Below are 17,267 nucleotides of genomic sequence, written 5' to 3' on the forward strand. Positions count from 1 at the left end.
AAAAAAAAAAAAAAAGAAAAAAAAAAAAAAAGAAGAAGAAGGTTCATGAATGTTGAATACAGGAAGAAAACAAAAATGGTGGAATAGTAATTTTTGAGATTATGCGGGATAGGTCATGGGGATTTGTAGGTGATTTCTGGAAACCACGATCAGTCATTGCTTTCCATTTTTTCTGAGGTACATTTAGTATTATAGTTTTCATTTTTAATCTTTCCCCTTTGTTCCTTATCAAATCAGAGGTTTTTGAAGATATGAATCATACGATTCGATTATCGACTGGTGATAATCAGTTACAACTTGATAAATTGGATGAAAAATAGAGAAATGAATACCAGAATTTCGATGATGTTATAATTTCCAATGGAAAATGGTTTCTCAGAACTACTATATATCATAAGAACAACACAGTATAGGGTCGCCATTATTATGCAAATAGAAGCTTTACACAATTCAGAAACTTTCCTCTCCCTTTTTTCCCCTTTAATGGAGTTTTTAGAAAAAAAAGAATTAAAACAGAGAGAAAGCATGATTTCGCCCCTATTTATTGGTTTTCCACTTTACAAACATTGTATTTATGTTTGTAGTATTTAAAACTTAAAAGTGGAAACAAACCTATCAACTAGAGTTATAGCTTATCCAATGAACAAGGGAGGAATGTGCACCCATAGTTAAGTGGGGGGTGCACATAGATGCACTCTCTTTTTAATCTTATCTTATATATATATATTATAATAAAGAAAAGTGGGAGTTTTTGACCGTCAGGAATTTTGGTGAAGCCACCAGGAAATTACAACGCGACCCTAACTTAAAATCCAGGTCCTTGGTTTTACTCCCGTAAATTCCAACAAAACAAAGGGCAGTCACAAAATTCGTTCTCTCTTATATTCTCTTCCTCCTATTCTCTTTCTCCTCTTGGAATCTCAATCGAACAGAATCGATTGAATCAAACACTTCACATCGAATTTGTTTGAGATGCTACCTCAGTTCCAACCTGGGGTTTTAATTTTTGAAATTGGGGGTTTTAATTTTTGTGATTTAGGTTTTTATGAAACTAATTAAATTACCGCCACCATCCTCTTCCACCTGCTTCGGTTACTGTTGAATCACCACTACCACCCTACTCATTCAAATTGAATCACCATCACCGCCGTTCTCCTCTCCTAAGTGAGTTGTACACCACCACCATCAACACCGCCATGATGTGTTTTTGATGTTTGATATTATGATTACAGGTATTTTTGATTCTTTGTACTTCTTAATACTATTTTTTTTTTTTATCAAATTTGTATTTTGGTTATCAGTTGAAGGCTGATTTTGGGTGTGAGTTGAATTTCAGTTGAAACCAAGAAACTCAAATCCACTAATTTTTAGTTAGGGGATTATGTTTAATTATTATGTATCCATACTTATAATTTGTTTGTTTGAATTACTAATAGAAATTAATTTTTAGTTAGGGGATTATGTTTAATTATTATTCATCCATACTTATAATTTGTTTGTTTGAATTCCTAATAGAAAGTAATGCTCAGTTTTCCTTTGGTTGCAATCTTACTTTGATTAACGACTGATATCATTTACAGTTGGGATTTATAGCTATTGAAGCGAGTAGGTGGTGATGGAATTTGCATAGGATTGAGAAGTTCGGGTGAGGGTTTAATGACATTCTTATCTGAGTACTTCATGGTAGGTTATCGAAATGGCTTTGACTCTTTCTGCGTATTGTGCACTCTAGCCACAACTCTTCGCATAAATGCATAAAAATCTTTGGTTGCAGAATTTCGGCATGCCGAATTACTTGAATTTGATATTTTTACTCTGCATACAAGTTTTATACCATGTTACATTATTGACTTGATATTTAGCTTAATTGAGCAGAGATTGACACCCAAAAGGGATACATTAAACTATAGGATATGGGTTAGTAAATCAGTTGGTATAATTAAGTTACGTGTTGCGTATATTCAGTAATGTAACATGATGCGAACTAAACCTATGTGCAAAGTTCTCAATGTATGTAGTTAACTACATGAACTATAACCTCCGTCATTTGTTGCTTACTTACAAATGCAATCATGAGTATATCAGTGATCATTCTATATTTTAGTTTGCAGGGAAAAATGATAGCAAAGATGTTTTGGACTAATCGGGCACAAATAGACTAAATGCTCATCTCAAAGAACCCATGATGGGCCTCACGTGTGGTTGAAGGAAGTTAAATATTACAACAGAATGAGGTGATCTTCGCTGAAAAATGGTGTTTATGAACGTGCAAACCAACATGTAATTTTTTTATTTTGCAGTTGAATAACCTACTTGCTGCCTACAAGTATCCACTTTAAATTGATGCTTTTACATCATTTTGCAGGTTGCCAGATTATCTTGCAAGTCCCACCCTGCCCAAATGTTCAGTTGAAAGAGAAATTAGTTTGAAGGTAACTACCATTTTAGAATTTTATGAAATATGGTTTTTATAGATACTTATTACAATGGAAGTGTAGGTCGAACTAATCAAAAGTAAAAAACAGATAGGTGTTACAATAGCTTTTAGAGATTGAATTTAGTGATCATCGTTTATGTATTCCACAGAATTTACTGGATGAACTACAAAAAGGAACCCTCAACTGAAGGATGCTGATGGGACAAAAAAGATCTTGACCCCTGAAGTGTATGTGGACATTTCTCTTCTTCGCCCCATTAATCGTTATATGAATTATTTTTGGTCAATTTGTTGTTTTTTCTATTAAATGTTGCTCGCGCAGATTATGGAGTGGCTGCATGATCGTGTAGTAGTAGCCGATCATAAGATCTGATTAGCCAGGGGATAAAATGATTTGTCTATTCATCTAACTGTTACCTTACATTTCTGTCATTCTTTCAGAAATTTAAGCGATGGAGAATATTCGTCAAAGCCTTAGAATCATCGAGCAATGTTGAATTCGGCAGTGGATTGATACCAAAACAGATGGCAATCAACAACCCTTGCTCGATTTTGACAGTTGATTTTCTTTTTAAGCTGACAAGTTCTGAACACAAGTCACCTGTGTCGTCACCCAATGACAGTTGATTCATACCACAGTGGATGACAATCAACAATCCAGTCTCTGTTGAAGCCGAAGAATAATTTATGTAAACTTTAGATTGAGAGGTTATTGAATCAAAAGTTCGATTCCGAGGTCTTAATGTTTATCAGTGCGGAACAAGTAAATGAGATTATATTTTGGGGATTTTAATGAAGTACCACACTTCCAATTTCATGTTCAAGAAAGTGCCATCATTTTTTTCAGAATTTATTTCATGCCACACATTCGATCTTTTCCATCCCGTTTTTTTTCAAAAAACAGTTAACTTCCGTTAGTACATAGGTGGCAGTTATTCAGCTTAGTAAAAGACATCTATGCCCTAGAATCATCTCACTGTACTGAGTTAGATCAAGTTATCATAGCTCGTCATTGCCGAGTTAAGTCGTGAGTCACTGCAACAACAGAACACAACCCCCAACTCGATACCACCTCAATCCATAGCCTGCACTTTAGCTGCAATACTTGTATCTTCTCAGCTTCAAGCTCCATTATTCTCTTGCTAAAATCATTTGATCCAGCACCATCCACTGCTCAAAATAGCATCCACCTGCAACTGTCCCCTAGCTACCAACGTTTCATTCTCATTGAAGTATAATTATAACCCATAACAGCATCATATACACTGCAATAACCAGCACCATTTTAAAAATCTCTGCACCTGTAGTTTGTACCTTTCCTAGACATTCATCTAAACAGTTCAATACATCATGTAATAGCATCATTCAATTGCAACATCAGACTTGCATCTCAACTTTAGTTCAAAGCACAACAACAACACAAGCTAACTGCAGGAGTTCCTGTACCTCCAATTCCATCTTAGACTCACCAATAATTCAATTTGTAAATCAATTTCAAACAAAATCAAAATAAGATAGCAGGAAAAAGCTCACAATAAGAATATAAATGAACCAAATGGTACTATTACCGAAGAATTGAACCAAAATTCTTGAAATTTTCCATTCGATTCAACCACTGGACTAGATATATGCACCTTGCCATTAACATGAGCCCCATTCATCTGTATTTTTCCTTTTTTCAATAAATTTTAACAGATTTCCACCTCTTCAGTAGCTTCTGCGTCACCTATACCTCAAATCAGTCCAAACCCTAACTCAATCATATCACACAAACCCTAATTTCAGAATCCCCAACTTCCTTGTTCGAAACTGAATCCACCCTAGATTTCTTCTCGATCTGCTCTCAGCCACCAGCAACAATCCCTAACCTAACTTAGAAGCAAACCCATTGAGTAATTCTTCATAAACTCTCGTTTTCTCCTTAGAACGGCTTCATCTTCTCAATTTCTCCCCTAAGTTCTTCACGAATTGATCCCCTAAACCTAACTCTGAAATAAAAAGCATAAGTTTATCTCTGTATGGAGAAGAAGAAAATTAGAAGAAGAAGAAGGAAAAAGAGGTGGTGATTATGGTGGTTCTGATGGAGATGAGATCATGGATTCATGGCTGCCGCCGTGAGTGAAGTGAATGAAGAAAAAACAAGAAACCGAATATGAAGGGTAAATGGGTGAAGATGGACATTTGCTTGACTTGTTCAATGATTATAGACCAGTTTGGTGGGCCTTGACGGAATATCTAACGGTTGTGGCATTTTATAAATTCTAAAAAAAACAATGGCACTTTCTTAAACAGGAAATTGGAAGTGTGGCATTTTTTTAAAATTCCCTTATATGTTTTTTCAGAACTTCTTATATGCGTCGCCTGTGCCTGCATTTATGTTTTACAAATTATTTAACGAAATTGTTAGCAATGTGCAATCTTAGGTTCAAGCAGCAGGCACGCGGCAGGCGCATCGCGCGTGCGGTTTCAATGAGTTTATAATGAAAACATAAATTACCGGAGAAGATGACAAATTAGTTATAGTCAAATTCAATCGTATAGGTGGTAAATAGGAAAAAGAAAATTGAAAACAAAATTACCTCAATGAAGGTGGCGAATAGGAAAAACGTGGGTGGTAAATAGGTGGAAAAAAAAATGATGAAGAGAGAGATTAGTAAAGCAACCTTTTCCCCGCAAGTTCATCTTCCTTTTGCAAAAAAAACTTTCGTAGGTGGTTTTGGACCTGCGAATAAATCATGGACCTGCCGTTAAAAAAGCCCATTATTACGGTACCTAATTCTTCTTCGTAGTTCCTAAATTTAAGAAGATACAAAAGGGTTTTCTGAGGGTTTAACCTGTTTGAAGCGCACAACGATGAGAGAAGAGAAAGAAGTAGTGGCAATAGGACAACCTCCATCAGCAAGTGGGAAACACATTAAGAAGAGGGCGCTCAGAAACAAAGCTCTATCTGTTGGATTCAATGACAAAGATCTCAAGTACGTTATTTCTTTCCCCTTTTCAAAACCCTAGATTTCTTTTACTATGTGTCTGTTGTTTACAATCTAATTCTTACAGTTAATTTAGCCTTTTTCTTGCAGTGAAGTTGCTAATTTCAACTGAAAATTAAATCCCTTAATGTTATATATTTTGATTATTAGGGACTATGTTACTGGGTTTCATAAGAGAAAGAAGAAGAGGAGAAAAGAAGCGCAGCATCAGATACAAGAAAAGGAAAGACGGCTGCGTATCGAAAATCGGAAAAAGGTACTATATTTTGGTATAATTTTAGGTCTCAATCCTAGAAATAATTCATTTTTGGTGCATTCGTGGTTCTTTTCCATTTATTCCTTTGAACAGGCCCCCTTCTTCAAGAGCTATATGCGTATGGAAGAATATCATTTTAGTAATTATTACAACATAAATCATCTTAGTTGATAATTTTCAACAATTTTTATTATGTCTATCTCACAATGGCTCGATTGTAATCATCTTAGTTGATGCTCATTTTTGCTTGTCTTGTTTTTTTTAGACTGCAGTGTTATTTTCTCCTGCCATTTCTTCTCAATGAAATTGTTCTAAGTTTCTATTATATGAATAAGCTTGTGGTCATGTCTATACATTTTCATAAAATTCTGTAACTTCTGTTATGGCAAGCTTTATCTCCAGAAGCATGAAACAACTGAAATAAGTTAGAACTAAAAGTATGGTACTGATTTTGTTATATAGGTGTGAGCATGACTCTATCTTATCATTTTTGGCATGACTGTTGGAGTTACAAAGAATGTCAGGGGTTGAGTCTTGAGACTGGGAACTGGGGCGGTGAAATACGCAGGAACTTTTGATTTTTACTGCATATACAAGATACCCATTAGATGGTTGAAGTTAATTGCTGCATTGTGATTTAAACTGTCAAAGTAATTATGAAAAGTAGATGAAAATAGCTTCTTCATTTTTACATCCTCATTGATTTTGCATGACATGTTGTTCGATTCCTCTTATTGTTTTGTAGAGGAAACTAGATAGAGAATACGTCCAATTTGGTGGAGCTCGGCCAGCTGATGAGGGTTCAGAACCCGATGAAAATGGTGATGACCTTGAGCTTAATGAAGAAACTGAGCTAAGTGCCCCACTTTCTGGTATGTTCAACTATTTATAGTTCAAGACTTCAAGTATTTCCTAGTTGTTAGAAAATAGTGTTATTGCGGAGATCCTTGGTAGTTATGCAGTTCTTACATATAGTTGGTGTTAAAAGAAGTGAAACACCTCTGACCCCTCAACAAAATCATCCCTATTTCTAAGAGTGATTCAGTTCTTCCTACTGGGTTTCTTCCTTTCCTCGGGAGCATAGTACACCGAGCTGCAAATGGATCTTATACTTACGATTTGGATAAGTGGTGATCGGTTTGGATACTCTCGTACTGATAATATTTAAGTGCATGGATTTGGTCTTAGCTGCGTTCGATTTAGTGTCTTCTTGGGTTACTCTGTCCCTTCTTTTATAAACTGTGGCTTAAATTTCTGTGATTTACTTGAAGGACTGGAGACCTATGACAATGGTCATGTGACAATTATTGTCAAGACAAGCGAGATTTCACGGGAGGATGATGTTGATTCAAAGGAGAAGACAAGATTAGTACCTAAATCAAGTGAAACTGACAAGAAGCATAGCATTCCTGTGAAAAGGAAGCCATTGAAGAACGTCGGGAAGGGAAAACGCAGATCAACACCCAAAACACGAAAGAAGAGAGATAAAAAGGCTGGTAAGAAAAAGACTAGGAATTAGTGGTTTATGTTGTCTTCCTCTGGTTCAACCAATATAAATTTGTGCTCAGTAGTCTTGTTTCTTTTCGGGTTCGGTGGAATAGACAAGTTGGAATCTGACTATTTGGTAACTTGTACCGTTTCTTTTTCCATTTTTTGACATATAAAGCAAACATATTATTAGATGTGTAGATGTTCCTTTGTGCGACTTTCTAACTAAATGGTTTCTATAATTTACGGAAGAAAGCATGGAAGCTATTGCTTGGGAAAGCAGACATCCATAGACAAATTGACACCCGTCTGCTGTAGTTAAGCGTATAGGTTTACCCACAACCCGGAGGGAGTTCAAGAATGAGTGTTTATGATGTACAAATATTTAGAAACCTGAAACTCGATAAAACGAGCATGGTCTTAACTCGTTTGATAGCTGTTTACTAGCATGTGGGCTGACGGCCCTATTTCTGCAATGCCATGAAGTCATCGGATAATCAATGATGGCTAGCAGAATATCGCCATATTCAAGTACTGGACAGAACTGCCAAGTATCTTAAAGTTTTGACATCAGATAGAATAACTGTTCTGAGCAACTGCTAAAAGCAATTCTCTCTTCAGTTTTCCTGTCTTTTGATCTCATTGTTTATGGAACACAAACTTCTTCTCCAAATAGTTGCCAGTATAAACAAGCTGCAGTCGCAACAAACATGTCCTAGGTTTCTAACTCGGAGCTTATTTCTGCAGCTTGATGACCCTAAAGTTGGATGCTACATGTCATATTTCTACAATTAGGTTGGGGATCAGGGAGCAACATATAGGAAATAGTATCACTCGAATTTCGCAAATTTGACAATATCCAGAAGGTAGATTCCAAGGAGCTGTATTTACAAAATAAAAAATTTAACCTACTAACAACCATAGTCGTCAAATGTACAGTTTGACCTATGACAGTGCTTCTTTCATGATCGAGCGATGAGACAGCTGTTGCTCATATAACTCCTTAAAAACCCGGTATTTTGCATCATGGAACTTCTTCACATTTGGGTTTGTAGATGGATGAATAATCTGCAGAAAGACATGAGATATGACATGACATCACCTATAAAACTACTAAAATTGCGAGAAGAAACATCTTCAACAAGTTGCAGAGGTTATTTAAACAAATAATAATCTAGTACACTAGGCTACTAGACATTTTAACATTCCGGTGCTACATCTATTTGGTTCAGAGAATCCTCCCAACTACTGAAACAAGTGGGCGGACTTACGCATGTATACATCGTCATTAAAACTTCGTAGATGAAAAAATAATTATGTTACACAGCATTGTAGATTAGGATGATTGTGGTTGATCAAGAAATGAGAGTATAAGGACTATATGACTGATCAAATAATGGGTCTAATGGCTCGTAGTCATAGAACAGGCTCGTAGAGCCTGCTGACTGTTGAGCATACCTGACCAGAGGCGTTCAGAGCTTTCATGGCATCATGCAGACCAGAATACTTTTTTGCAGCAACAGCACCGAGAATGGCAGCACCCAACAGCACAGATTCTTTTTCTCTAGGGAGAATTATAGGACATCCTGTTTTGTCCAAAGTTTGTCAATCGGTATAAAAAGACAATGCATGGTACCAAAATGATATTGACAGGGGAGGGAGAAAGAGAAAGACCAGTGATGTCAGCATGTTCTTGGATATACAGGTGGTTTTTGGAGAGTCCGCCACAAGCAAGTAGCGTGTCGATCTGTAGACGAAAACGAGGAACGAATCAAGTCCAAAATCGCAATAAACCATCCTTCCGCAACTTAATCTTTTTTGAGACGAAATCAATACTTAATCTTAGAACGACGAGAACAATTTACTAAAGAAAATAATAATATTTTCCACCCCAACATCGGCCTCGTCTCAAATAATAGAATAGTATGTGGAACTAAGTAGCTAATCTTGCTAACTAAATAAAACAGGCTGCTGCTCTATATTACCAGGTCGGCATCAGTCGATTACTTAGCAATTATGATATCACTTCTAACGAGTTAAAATATCCCACATATAGGCATATAGCAAAAGTCATCTTTAAGTTGTCCCCGGCCTCTCTCAAAGACTATCAAACATTGTGCCGGAAAAACATAAAATAGTAAAGTAACTTATAATATGATGTATAGGTGTTAAGAGTTACTTTGTGCCCATGGGAGTTGCAGTGTTCCACAATATGCCGCGTTCCATATGCAATACCCTGAATTGTGGCAAGATATAAAAGTGCTAGTTGTTTCTCACTGGTATCAAGAGTTAAACCACTAACTATCCCTTTTGATTTTGGATCTGCAATGGGAGATCTGAGCCACGACAAAGAATAAGTCAGGTTTTGAAACTGAAAATCAATTAAAACCAAATTCAAATAGTTCAGTCATGACCATAAGTGAATTTCAGACCTATTTCCATGATAGTCGGGAAGAACATGCAAGTCTTCAGTCAAGGCAGAAAGAAAAGGGGCTTTCAAGTCGTTCATCTGTGTTTCTAATATCTTGTTCAGTAGCTCCATCAGGGAAATACCTAGAGTAGACGAAAGCGATGAGAATAAGATATCAGTAGCAATATCAAAGAGAATGGTTGGTAAATAAAGTCAGATTTTGGGCAATGATAGCATACTTCGAGAAGCGGCACGATTTGCAAGAAGAGGAGCAGCGACATGGTTATCAATTATATAGTCTAATAAACCACCAGTTGCACTTTGACCACCTTCAGTGAGCCAGTATTCAGGTACCATCGCTAAAAAAAATATGGAGAATGTTGGATGCACCGCATAAGTACGCCATATTTAACACAACAAAATTAATATTCTACCAAATGTTTTCTCTATTAAGTCGAAACACTCACCTGACCAGAAGGGTCCCCAAACCCCAGGAATGAACAGTTTGCTTTCCGACACAGCCATATGGCAGGTAGATGTACCACAGACTAGCACCATCCGATGGCATACATTTTCCTTGTCACCCTCTGACAAACCATATTTTGTCAAGAGAGGTTACAGAACTCTAAGCTTTATGAGCTCAAAATTTAGACTAACAAGAGAAAACAAACAAGGTAAACCTTTATAATTCTCCCCCGATATGGGTTTGCTCTCCAATACACCCACACCACCACCATGAGCATCAATCAACGAAGTTCCAACAGGAATTCCTGCCACAAGTCCAAGCTCCTGTAATCGAACTGCTCTCAAATAATTAATAAATAAAAATGAACAAAAAGAATACCTAAAGCAACTGTCCAATGGTAATAACCATGCGAATGAAAGGAATGGCACCGTGCTAAACCACCCTCAAAAGGCCGCACAAAAGAAGGTGCAAATGTCTTACAAAACTAAATGGCTTCTGTGATAAAAGACCTTAAGGAAGCACCAGTACAAATCATATGAATAAGTTTCCTGCCTTAGCAGCAGCTCGAGTCAGACCAGCGCCTAGAGGATGGCCAGGAAAAGCAACACTCCGTCCTGTTGGCATATTTGATATGGAAAAAATTAAGATCCCACCAGTATGACTGAGTTTAAAAAGAGTTTCAAGAGTCTACATATTGAACAGGTATAAGAAAGGTAGACAGATATATTTTTCAATAATGATCAAGTATGCAAGAACAAAAAAAAAACAAGCAATTTTCCATTCTCTTAGCATTGAGAAGGATCTAAGTTCGACAAATTTCGAAGAATAACAAGCATGAGGAGGTTGATGCAATTCTAGAATAAGGCTGACTCATGAATCCTGACAAATTATTACATAAATCTCCCTATCGTCAAACAACTGCCACATTGGGGTAAGGGCCGTAAGGCTCAGAATCATAACAGTGGTAAAGGGGCCAAAACATTGAATAGCCCTTAACAACTGTCGATGATCACATTGCTTCACTCGCCTGCTTCTTAAGGTCCAAAATACCGATAAAGTCAGTGTTGGATATGAGAGTCAAAATTTACTTGCATGGCAGTACCACAGTCACATTTTATTTCACAGTTCAGTCAAAAAGGTAGATTGAATCAACCAAAACGAAAGTATTTCAAGACAATTCTGCATGGCAGGCCAAATAGTCGCAAACATATTGATAGTATATATCAATTCAGTGACGGTACTGATTAGCGGTTTACAAAATTCAAGTAACAAACAGACCTTGAAATACCGATACAAACAACTGAAAACTCGAACACAATTTTCGATGGTCACGTTGCTTCTTAAGCGCATTATAAAATATCAGTGAGAGGGATGGGGCGATGAGCAACAGTTTTCGCTTAAATGCCGATTATCTCAATACACACCGTGTTATTCGTAATTTTTCTTCACTTGCATGTTATCCATAACTATGGAAAGTCATTATGACAATGGATTTAATCAACAGGAAAGAAGATGCCCTAAATATTTCAACAACTACTTAACTATTACGATGGCAGTCTATTATTAAACGTCTGAAGTAATAATGGACATGATGCAACGATATACCACAGTTTATAATCACCCAATCTCTTAAGAAATTGCCAGTCATAAGCTATCTTCATCAGATTTCAAGAAAATGTGGCCATATAAAATCCCTTCTAAATCAGGTAGCCTACCGATTTTAGCATGATGTCCATCTACAAGGTCACCCAAGCCAATCTCCTCCCAAAAGTCATCATCCCACCCACAAGCTTCCATATCTCGGGAATCTTTCTCACTCATCTGATGCATGTGAGCATGACCAAGATATGTCCATTTGCACACTGTGGTGCAGAGACTTCGTGTATCATCGCCTGTTGCTCTAAAAAAATGCAAGACTACTGTGAGAAAATCAATACAGTGTGTACCAAGATGAGCGTGAAGAATGATTCCTTAAAGTGTCCACAACAAGTTTCCCAGCCAGAAGTGAAAAGTAATCCTTACATATGGATCCAATAATATCAGAGTTGGTAAACCATAGTACCTGTATGACAACCAGTCACTCAAATCCATCCACCTAAATGTCATGGACCAGGATTCTTGCAAGTTTTCTTTAACCCATAAAAGCTGCAAATGCGAACATCATAGATTTTCTGAATAAGAAGTCCTCCAAAAAAGGAAAAAAAAAAGGCCATCCTATTTATGGTATATAAACCCGTTTGGGTATGCTATATCTTTCGCCGAAAAGGGTCTAACTTACGCACCCGTCATCTCTCTGTGCATATTTTTAATACATCATCACCCTAGGAAACATGTTCGGAATAATTCATTTGTGTATGGTATGTCTCTGCTTATAAAAGTCCAACTTAAGCACCGGTCAGCGCTTTCTGCAGATATTTCGCAGCTGTTTTTAACCTTGAGTGGTTTCCAACAGGAGGTACACATGGCCAGTGGTTACAAAAGCGCACCTGGATGATCTAAGATTGTTTTAATATCGTCGTCACTAGTCAATGTATTTAACCTATATTTTGTTTCAAAATAGAGGTTCATCAAACAAACAAAACACGTAAAGAACTGAACTGGAAGTGTAGCAAAAGTGGGAGAGAAGTACAAGGACAGGAAAAAAAAAATATCCTAGGGAACATTACTTCCCGTATCAAGGTATATTTAAGATACTGCTTCACATTCAGAAGCATCAAAAATAAATAAATAATGAGAACCTCATGTACCATGAAAAATTGGGGAGTCCTAGTTCACAGATCAAACAGCATGGTCAAAACAACATGCACATGACGACAAGAAAGATTAGACTGGCAAACAGTACCTTTGGAGGTTGCATCTCAGGGGATAGAGCCCCACCACAATACTGCAATACAGGTGAATTGCAGGTATTGATCCTTTCGGCTTGCTTTATGGCTCTATGGTCCATCCACACTGTAACGTTACGTCTTGCATCACCACTCAAAGAGACCGTCACTGGAGAACCATCAGCATCCACGGCGACTGCAGCCAGAAACATATATTGTGAACATGTACAGCCCTTTATATCTAAAACAAAATGTGCATTTCTTTTAGAAATAATGAGCATGCTGGTTTATACGGTTACCAATAGGACCACGTGGGGAAATATATGTGCCTACTGGTTAACCATCATTGCTTGTAACTGGAAATTGACACATCTTTTCTTCTTTTCTTAAACTCCTCGAGGACGAATTGTTAAAGAGGTGAGCAAATAAATTGGTAAGGAGCACCTAACCATATGTGCACATACCTGGCTAGTGTTGGCTACTATTGGCCACCACTTGGAGATGATTAATTTCATAAGAACCAATTTTGACATGAAACCATTTCTGTTCGTTTATATATTGAACACTGACGAGAGCCTAACAAAATGTACACACGCCTGTTTGACGTGGCCGCAACTTATGAGAGAATAGCTTCTATTATCGTTAGACACACTTATGTGAGCTCAATTGCAAGTGAAGGACCATGCTGTCCTTCACCTATATTTAGTACAGTACTAATTTAACTAGAAAAGCTGACATTTCAACCTCAAGGACTAAATTACTAAAACACCACCTGTTTAGCTAATGCAGTTCTGTCAGTGCGTGATCTCTACTTAGAGGGAGAAAGTTGAGCTTCGCAATAACGAAATATATACAGCTTAATCATATGTCCATATGAGATGACGCCAAGTCTAAACATGGAACAGTATCCAGGTGATTCATTATGTCTTGAATATATGAACAAAAATATATCAAACCACAAGTGTTTGCTTTCATTATTCTTGAATATATGAGCAAATGTTGGATATGAAAAGAGATGATCTGAATTTATGAAAAGCTCAAAAGGTACTAACCTAGAGAACATGTGGCCGCAAATCCTAGACCACTTACTTCGTCACCACTAACATTTGCTAGAGAGCACGCTGCTTTCACTGCTGCACAGATTGCGTGCCAGATATCTGTAGAGGATTGCTGAAGGAATACAAAGATGATTTCAGAAGTTGCCCACCTTTCATGCCTTTGCTAGACTTTAGAAAATGAGATTACACAGCACAAACACGCAGTTCTAACATTTTATTATACTTGATTATATATGCTAAGTCAGTGGCTTCATTAATAACATTTTTCTGGCATTTGCTTCAACCTAATGATCCATTTGCACTAAATTCAGTTGATCAGAAAGTAGGATTAACAAAGTTTGGTCTGTTGTCACCTCAACACAATCGTGATCCTTCCATATCTGTATGGGGCTACTAGCTGAACCTAGAAGCTTCCCAGTATCATCAAATAGACCTGCATCGAGCAACCTCTGGTGAGTAGCCAATAAAAATTGACAGCAATATTAGCATACAGAGTTAGAAGCGAATCTCAACATCAAAAGACCAGATTGACTGACTATCTCTCCAAGGCAAGCAATCCTGAGAAAACTTAATTATTTTCTTGACAGCGCATGTGTAACCAACAACTTAAACGCCATAAAAAGAGAGGTAATGAGCCAGAGAAGTGCAACGCTGGTATAAGGGTATCAGCTATGAAACAATACTGCAATTAGATAACAGATTGAGCTCTATAAAAGGACCAACTATAAGAACATCCTCAAGGGCCTACACATGGAAGTACTGTAGGGTATTAGAGTAAACGTAACGATATAAAACCACACAGAAATATTAAGCAAACTCCAGCAAAGTAGTTTGTAGTACTTTCAGGGACAACGTGAGATGAATTGCTTAGGCTCACAAATACACTCGTATAGCAAAGTTTATCCGAAGTTTTGGCTAGCTCGAATTAATAACCCTTCCAACATGCATCAACTAAATGGACATATTAAGCAATACAATCTAAACATTACACCCAACACACTACAACAAGAATACCCTAGACTTTGTTTTTTGAAACAAACAAAAACATTAAACACCACCCACGCCTACTCCATCCTGGTAATTCTATCAAACACCATGATTGAAATTTATTTGCTACTTGAATTTCCTTAGCTTGTGTGACAGTTGCTTTTGGCTCAGGTTATATCTTTTGATCGTTGATTGATTTCATAGCCCTTATTTACTGATAACAGCGAGGCAATTTCATAGAGTAGTTTAATCCGCACAATTTCACTAATCTACAAACTGAAAAATGGTCAGACATAAAAATGAACATGTGAAAATCCAAAAGAAATTGCTGAGAAATAAAATCTAAGAAGATTCAACAATATGAAACTCTTTCAAATACACCAGCAAGAGTAATGAAACCATGAAAAACAGATTTCAAATAAATTCAATACGAATAAATCATAATGATCAAACTTACTTAAGATTACACGAGTAACTTATCAAAAGAAAATCCAATTCGACTTCAAAGAGGCGTAATTAATCATCATCCGATAAGTACAATATGATTATTCAATATATAACATTAAAATATAAATCAAGCATAGACGAGATACCGGATAATAAACCGATCAAAATTACAATTAAATACCTAATCATATGAACAAAAACAATCACATAATTGAGATTGATCAGATAATTTAGGGTTTTTATTTTGTTACCTGCACGAGCACTTCCAGTACCAACATCAACACCAAGGAAAATGGTGCGAGAGGGAAAAGAGGTAACCATTTCAACAGAGTTCATGGAATCAGGGTTTGTATTTGAGGAGTGAGAATGAGAATGAAGTGGTGTTGGTACACCTCTTCCGGAAGAAGAATCAGAGCCAGAATCAATTGAGGAACTTACTTGTCCCTTTTTTTTTTTTTTTGTCCTTTGATCTTTAAATGGATTTCTTTAATCTAATTTTTACTGTTTACGTTAATACCTCTTGTGTTAATTAATTCGGTTTTTTAGAATTTTTACCGTTCGTCATTGGATTTCCCTATAAACTTACTTTTGTTACGAGGGTGTTTGGAACTTTGGATCAAAAGTACCCTCACACGGACTCCTCGAGCGTTTCAAAACATTCCAACAAAATTTTAACGGCCTACTGCATCTTCCCATTTTCCTTTTCACTCTGAAGAAACATAAATTCCAAAAATAAATACTAAAAGGTTATTTTGATTTTGGGTCATAAAAAAGTGACCAGAATTATGTTCGGGTCACGAGAAAATTTAATTAGAGTTCGGGTCACAGACAAGGTAATCAATACCGGTTGAGTCGGCTGATATTATCGGTTTTTATCATGTATCGGAAAAACCTTTACGATATCTAAAATATCGGAGATACAAGAATTGAACGAAGCGACGCTCATATCGACCGGTACAAACCGATATATCGGGTTCACCGATACGCTGATAATATCGGTGATTTGGTAGAATAAATTATTTAGATCTGAAAAGTTTGTGAACAAAACCCTTCCTCCTAAATATTTTTTTCTTTCGTACCCTTAAAAACTCAATCTAATTCAGTAAAGAAATTTCCAACAATTTCATTTTTCTTAGTGATTTTTCTTATCCTTGAAACAACTACGGTTCTTTTTTGCTCCTTCTATTTCTTCTGAAGATTTATCAAGTGAGAATTCATTATTGTTGACACTTCTATCTTCAACGCCATCAATTCAGGTTAGTAGCAACGACGGGATCATCTGAAATAAAAGTAGTAAATATGAGTTCTTCTTGATTCGATGGTGAAAATTCAGGGGGAATTATTGGAAATAGATAGTGGAGTGGGATTGAATTTGTATTGTGAAACTTTTGATCTTGAGAATTAATGCATCATATGGCACCAAATTCTTTAGATTGAAACATTTATAAATATTTAAATTTTTATTCTTAGAGATGTTCATTTCAAAAACGGGGAACCCCAAAAACCGAGATGATGGTGGTTTGTGTGTTTGTTTTCAATCAACTAACCGCGTGGTCACACAATTCCTTGTTGGGTAAGGAAAATTGATCGAGAATTTTTTTAATGTAACTGAAGCTGAAGTGATCCAAATAGCTCTCGGTGAATGGAAGAAAACTCACGTCAAACCTTTTATTTACGAAGCTTGTTTCTACATCCTTAGAGATGGTCCATCTCAATCACATTTGTACTGGATCCAAAAGGCTCTCCTTGTCTTTACTATGGAAGAAGATGTTACTCTTATTCGGTGTTGACTACATATTGTAACGAGAAATATGACCAACGATAATTTATGGGAAAGAGTATTCCAAAGGTTTGTAGTGTTGGGAAATTAATATTTAAGAAACATCAAGAGCCTATATTAAGATTT

At 36.6% G+C, this 17,267-nt stretch overlaps 2 protein-coding genes and 2 long non-coding RNA genes across 6 annotated transcripts; 2 read left to right on the forward strand and 2 right to left on the reverse strand.

Annotated features, from left to right (window-relative positions):
• The first annotated feature begins 846 nt into the window (after positions 1 to 846).
• Positions 847 to 3,249, forward strand: LOC113301465. Of its 3 annotated transcripts, none has more exons than XR_003336338.1 (6): positions 847 to 1,232; positions 1,581 to 1,683; positions 2,112 to 2,280; positions 2,366 to 2,432; positions 2,587 to 2,665; positions 2,879 to 3,249. It is a non-coding gene; the product is annotated as an uncharacterized LOC113301465 (long non-coding RNA). The 3 variants fall into 3 exon arrangements; XR_003336339.1 differs by having other exon boundaries at positions 848 to 1,232; positions 2,105 to 2,234; XR_003336337.1 differs by having other exon boundaries at positions 849 to 1,232; positions 2,105 to 2,280.
• Positions 3,225 to 4,502, reverse strand: LOC113301466. Its single transcript, XR_003336340.1, has 2 exons — positions 4,006 to 4,502; positions 3,225 to 3,702 (listed from the first exon to the last, which is right to left on the reverse strand). It is a non-coding gene; the product is annotated as an uncharacterized LOC113301466 (long non-coding RNA).
• Positions 4,503 to 5,230: 728 nt separating this feature from the next.
• LOC113304475 (ribosomal RNA-processing protein 17-like) lies at positions 5,231 to 7,393 on the forward strand. The gene is made up of 4 exons (XM_026553605.1): positions 5,231 to 5,412; positions 5,575 to 5,680; positions 6,426 to 6,552; positions 6,952 to 7,393. Exons 1-4 carry the CDS (start codon positions 5,291 to 5,293, stop codon positions 7,197 to 7,199), a joined length of 603 nt encoding a protein of 200 aa, XP_026409390.1. The 5' UTR covers positions 5,231 to 5,290; the 3' UTR covers positions 7,200 to 7,393.
• Positions 7,394 to 7,986: 593 nt separating this feature from the next.
• LOC113301467 (FGGY carbohydrate kinase domain-containing protein-like) lies at positions 7,987 to 15,812 on the reverse strand. The gene is made up of 15 exons (XM_026550239.1): positions 15,613 to 15,812; positions 14,281 to 14,360; positions 13,922 to 14,039; positions 12,887 to 13,065; positions 12,107 to 12,189; positions 11,760 to 11,944; positions 10,597 to 10,658; positions 10,259 to 10,367; positions 10,046 to 10,165; positions 9,818 to 9,937; positions 9,601 to 9,721; positions 9,348 to 9,504; positions 8,843 to 8,915; positions 8,627 to 8,754; positions 7,987 to 8,236 (listed from the first exon to the last, which is right to left on the reverse strand). Exons 1-15 carry the CDS (start codon positions 15,695 to 15,697, stop codon positions 8,114 to 8,116), a joined length of 1,743 nt encoding a protein of 580 aa, XP_026406024.1. The 5' UTR covers positions 15,698 to 15,812; the 3' UTR covers positions 7,987 to 8,113.
• Between the last annotated feature and the right edge of the window lie 1,455 nt (positions 15,813 to 17,267).

This window comes from Papaver somniferum, chromosome 8, assembly GCF_003573695.1.
Source record: "Papaver somniferum cultivar HN1 chromosome 8, ASM357369v1, whole genome shotgun sequence".
In the NCBI taxonomy this organism is placed as follows: domain Eukaryota; kingdom Viridiplantae; phylum Streptophyta; class Magnoliopsida; order Ranunculales; family Papaveraceae; genus Papaver; species Papaver somniferum.

Excerpts from the sequence above, each read along its gene's own strand:
- LOC113304475 (XM_026553605.1), top strand. The coding sequence starts at position 5,291 with ATGAGAGAAGAGAAAGAAGTAGTGGCAATAGGACAACCTCCATCAGCA. Across the intron at positions 5,413-5,574 it reads TTCAATGACAAAGATCTCAA|GGACTATGTTACTGGGTTTC; the intron begins GTACGTTATTTC and ends TTTGATTATTAG. Across the intron at positions 6,553-6,951 it reads GCTAAGTGCCCCACTTTCTG|GACTGGAGACCTATGACAAT; the intron begins GTATGTTCAACT and ends ATTTACTTGAAG.
- LOC113301467 (XM_026550239.1), bottom strand. The coding sequence starts at position 15,697 with ATGAACTCTGTTGAAATGGTTACCTCTTTTCCCTCTCGCACCATTTTC. Across the intron at positions 14,361-15,612 it reads TACTGGAAGTGCTCGTGCAG|GTCTATTTGATGATACTGGG; the intron begins GTAACAAAATAA and ends TGCTCGATGCAG. Across the intron at positions 13,066-13,921 it reads TGCGGCCACATGTTCTCTAG|TCGCCGTGGATGCTGATGGT; the intron begins GTTAGTACCTTT and ends TTCTGGCTGCAG.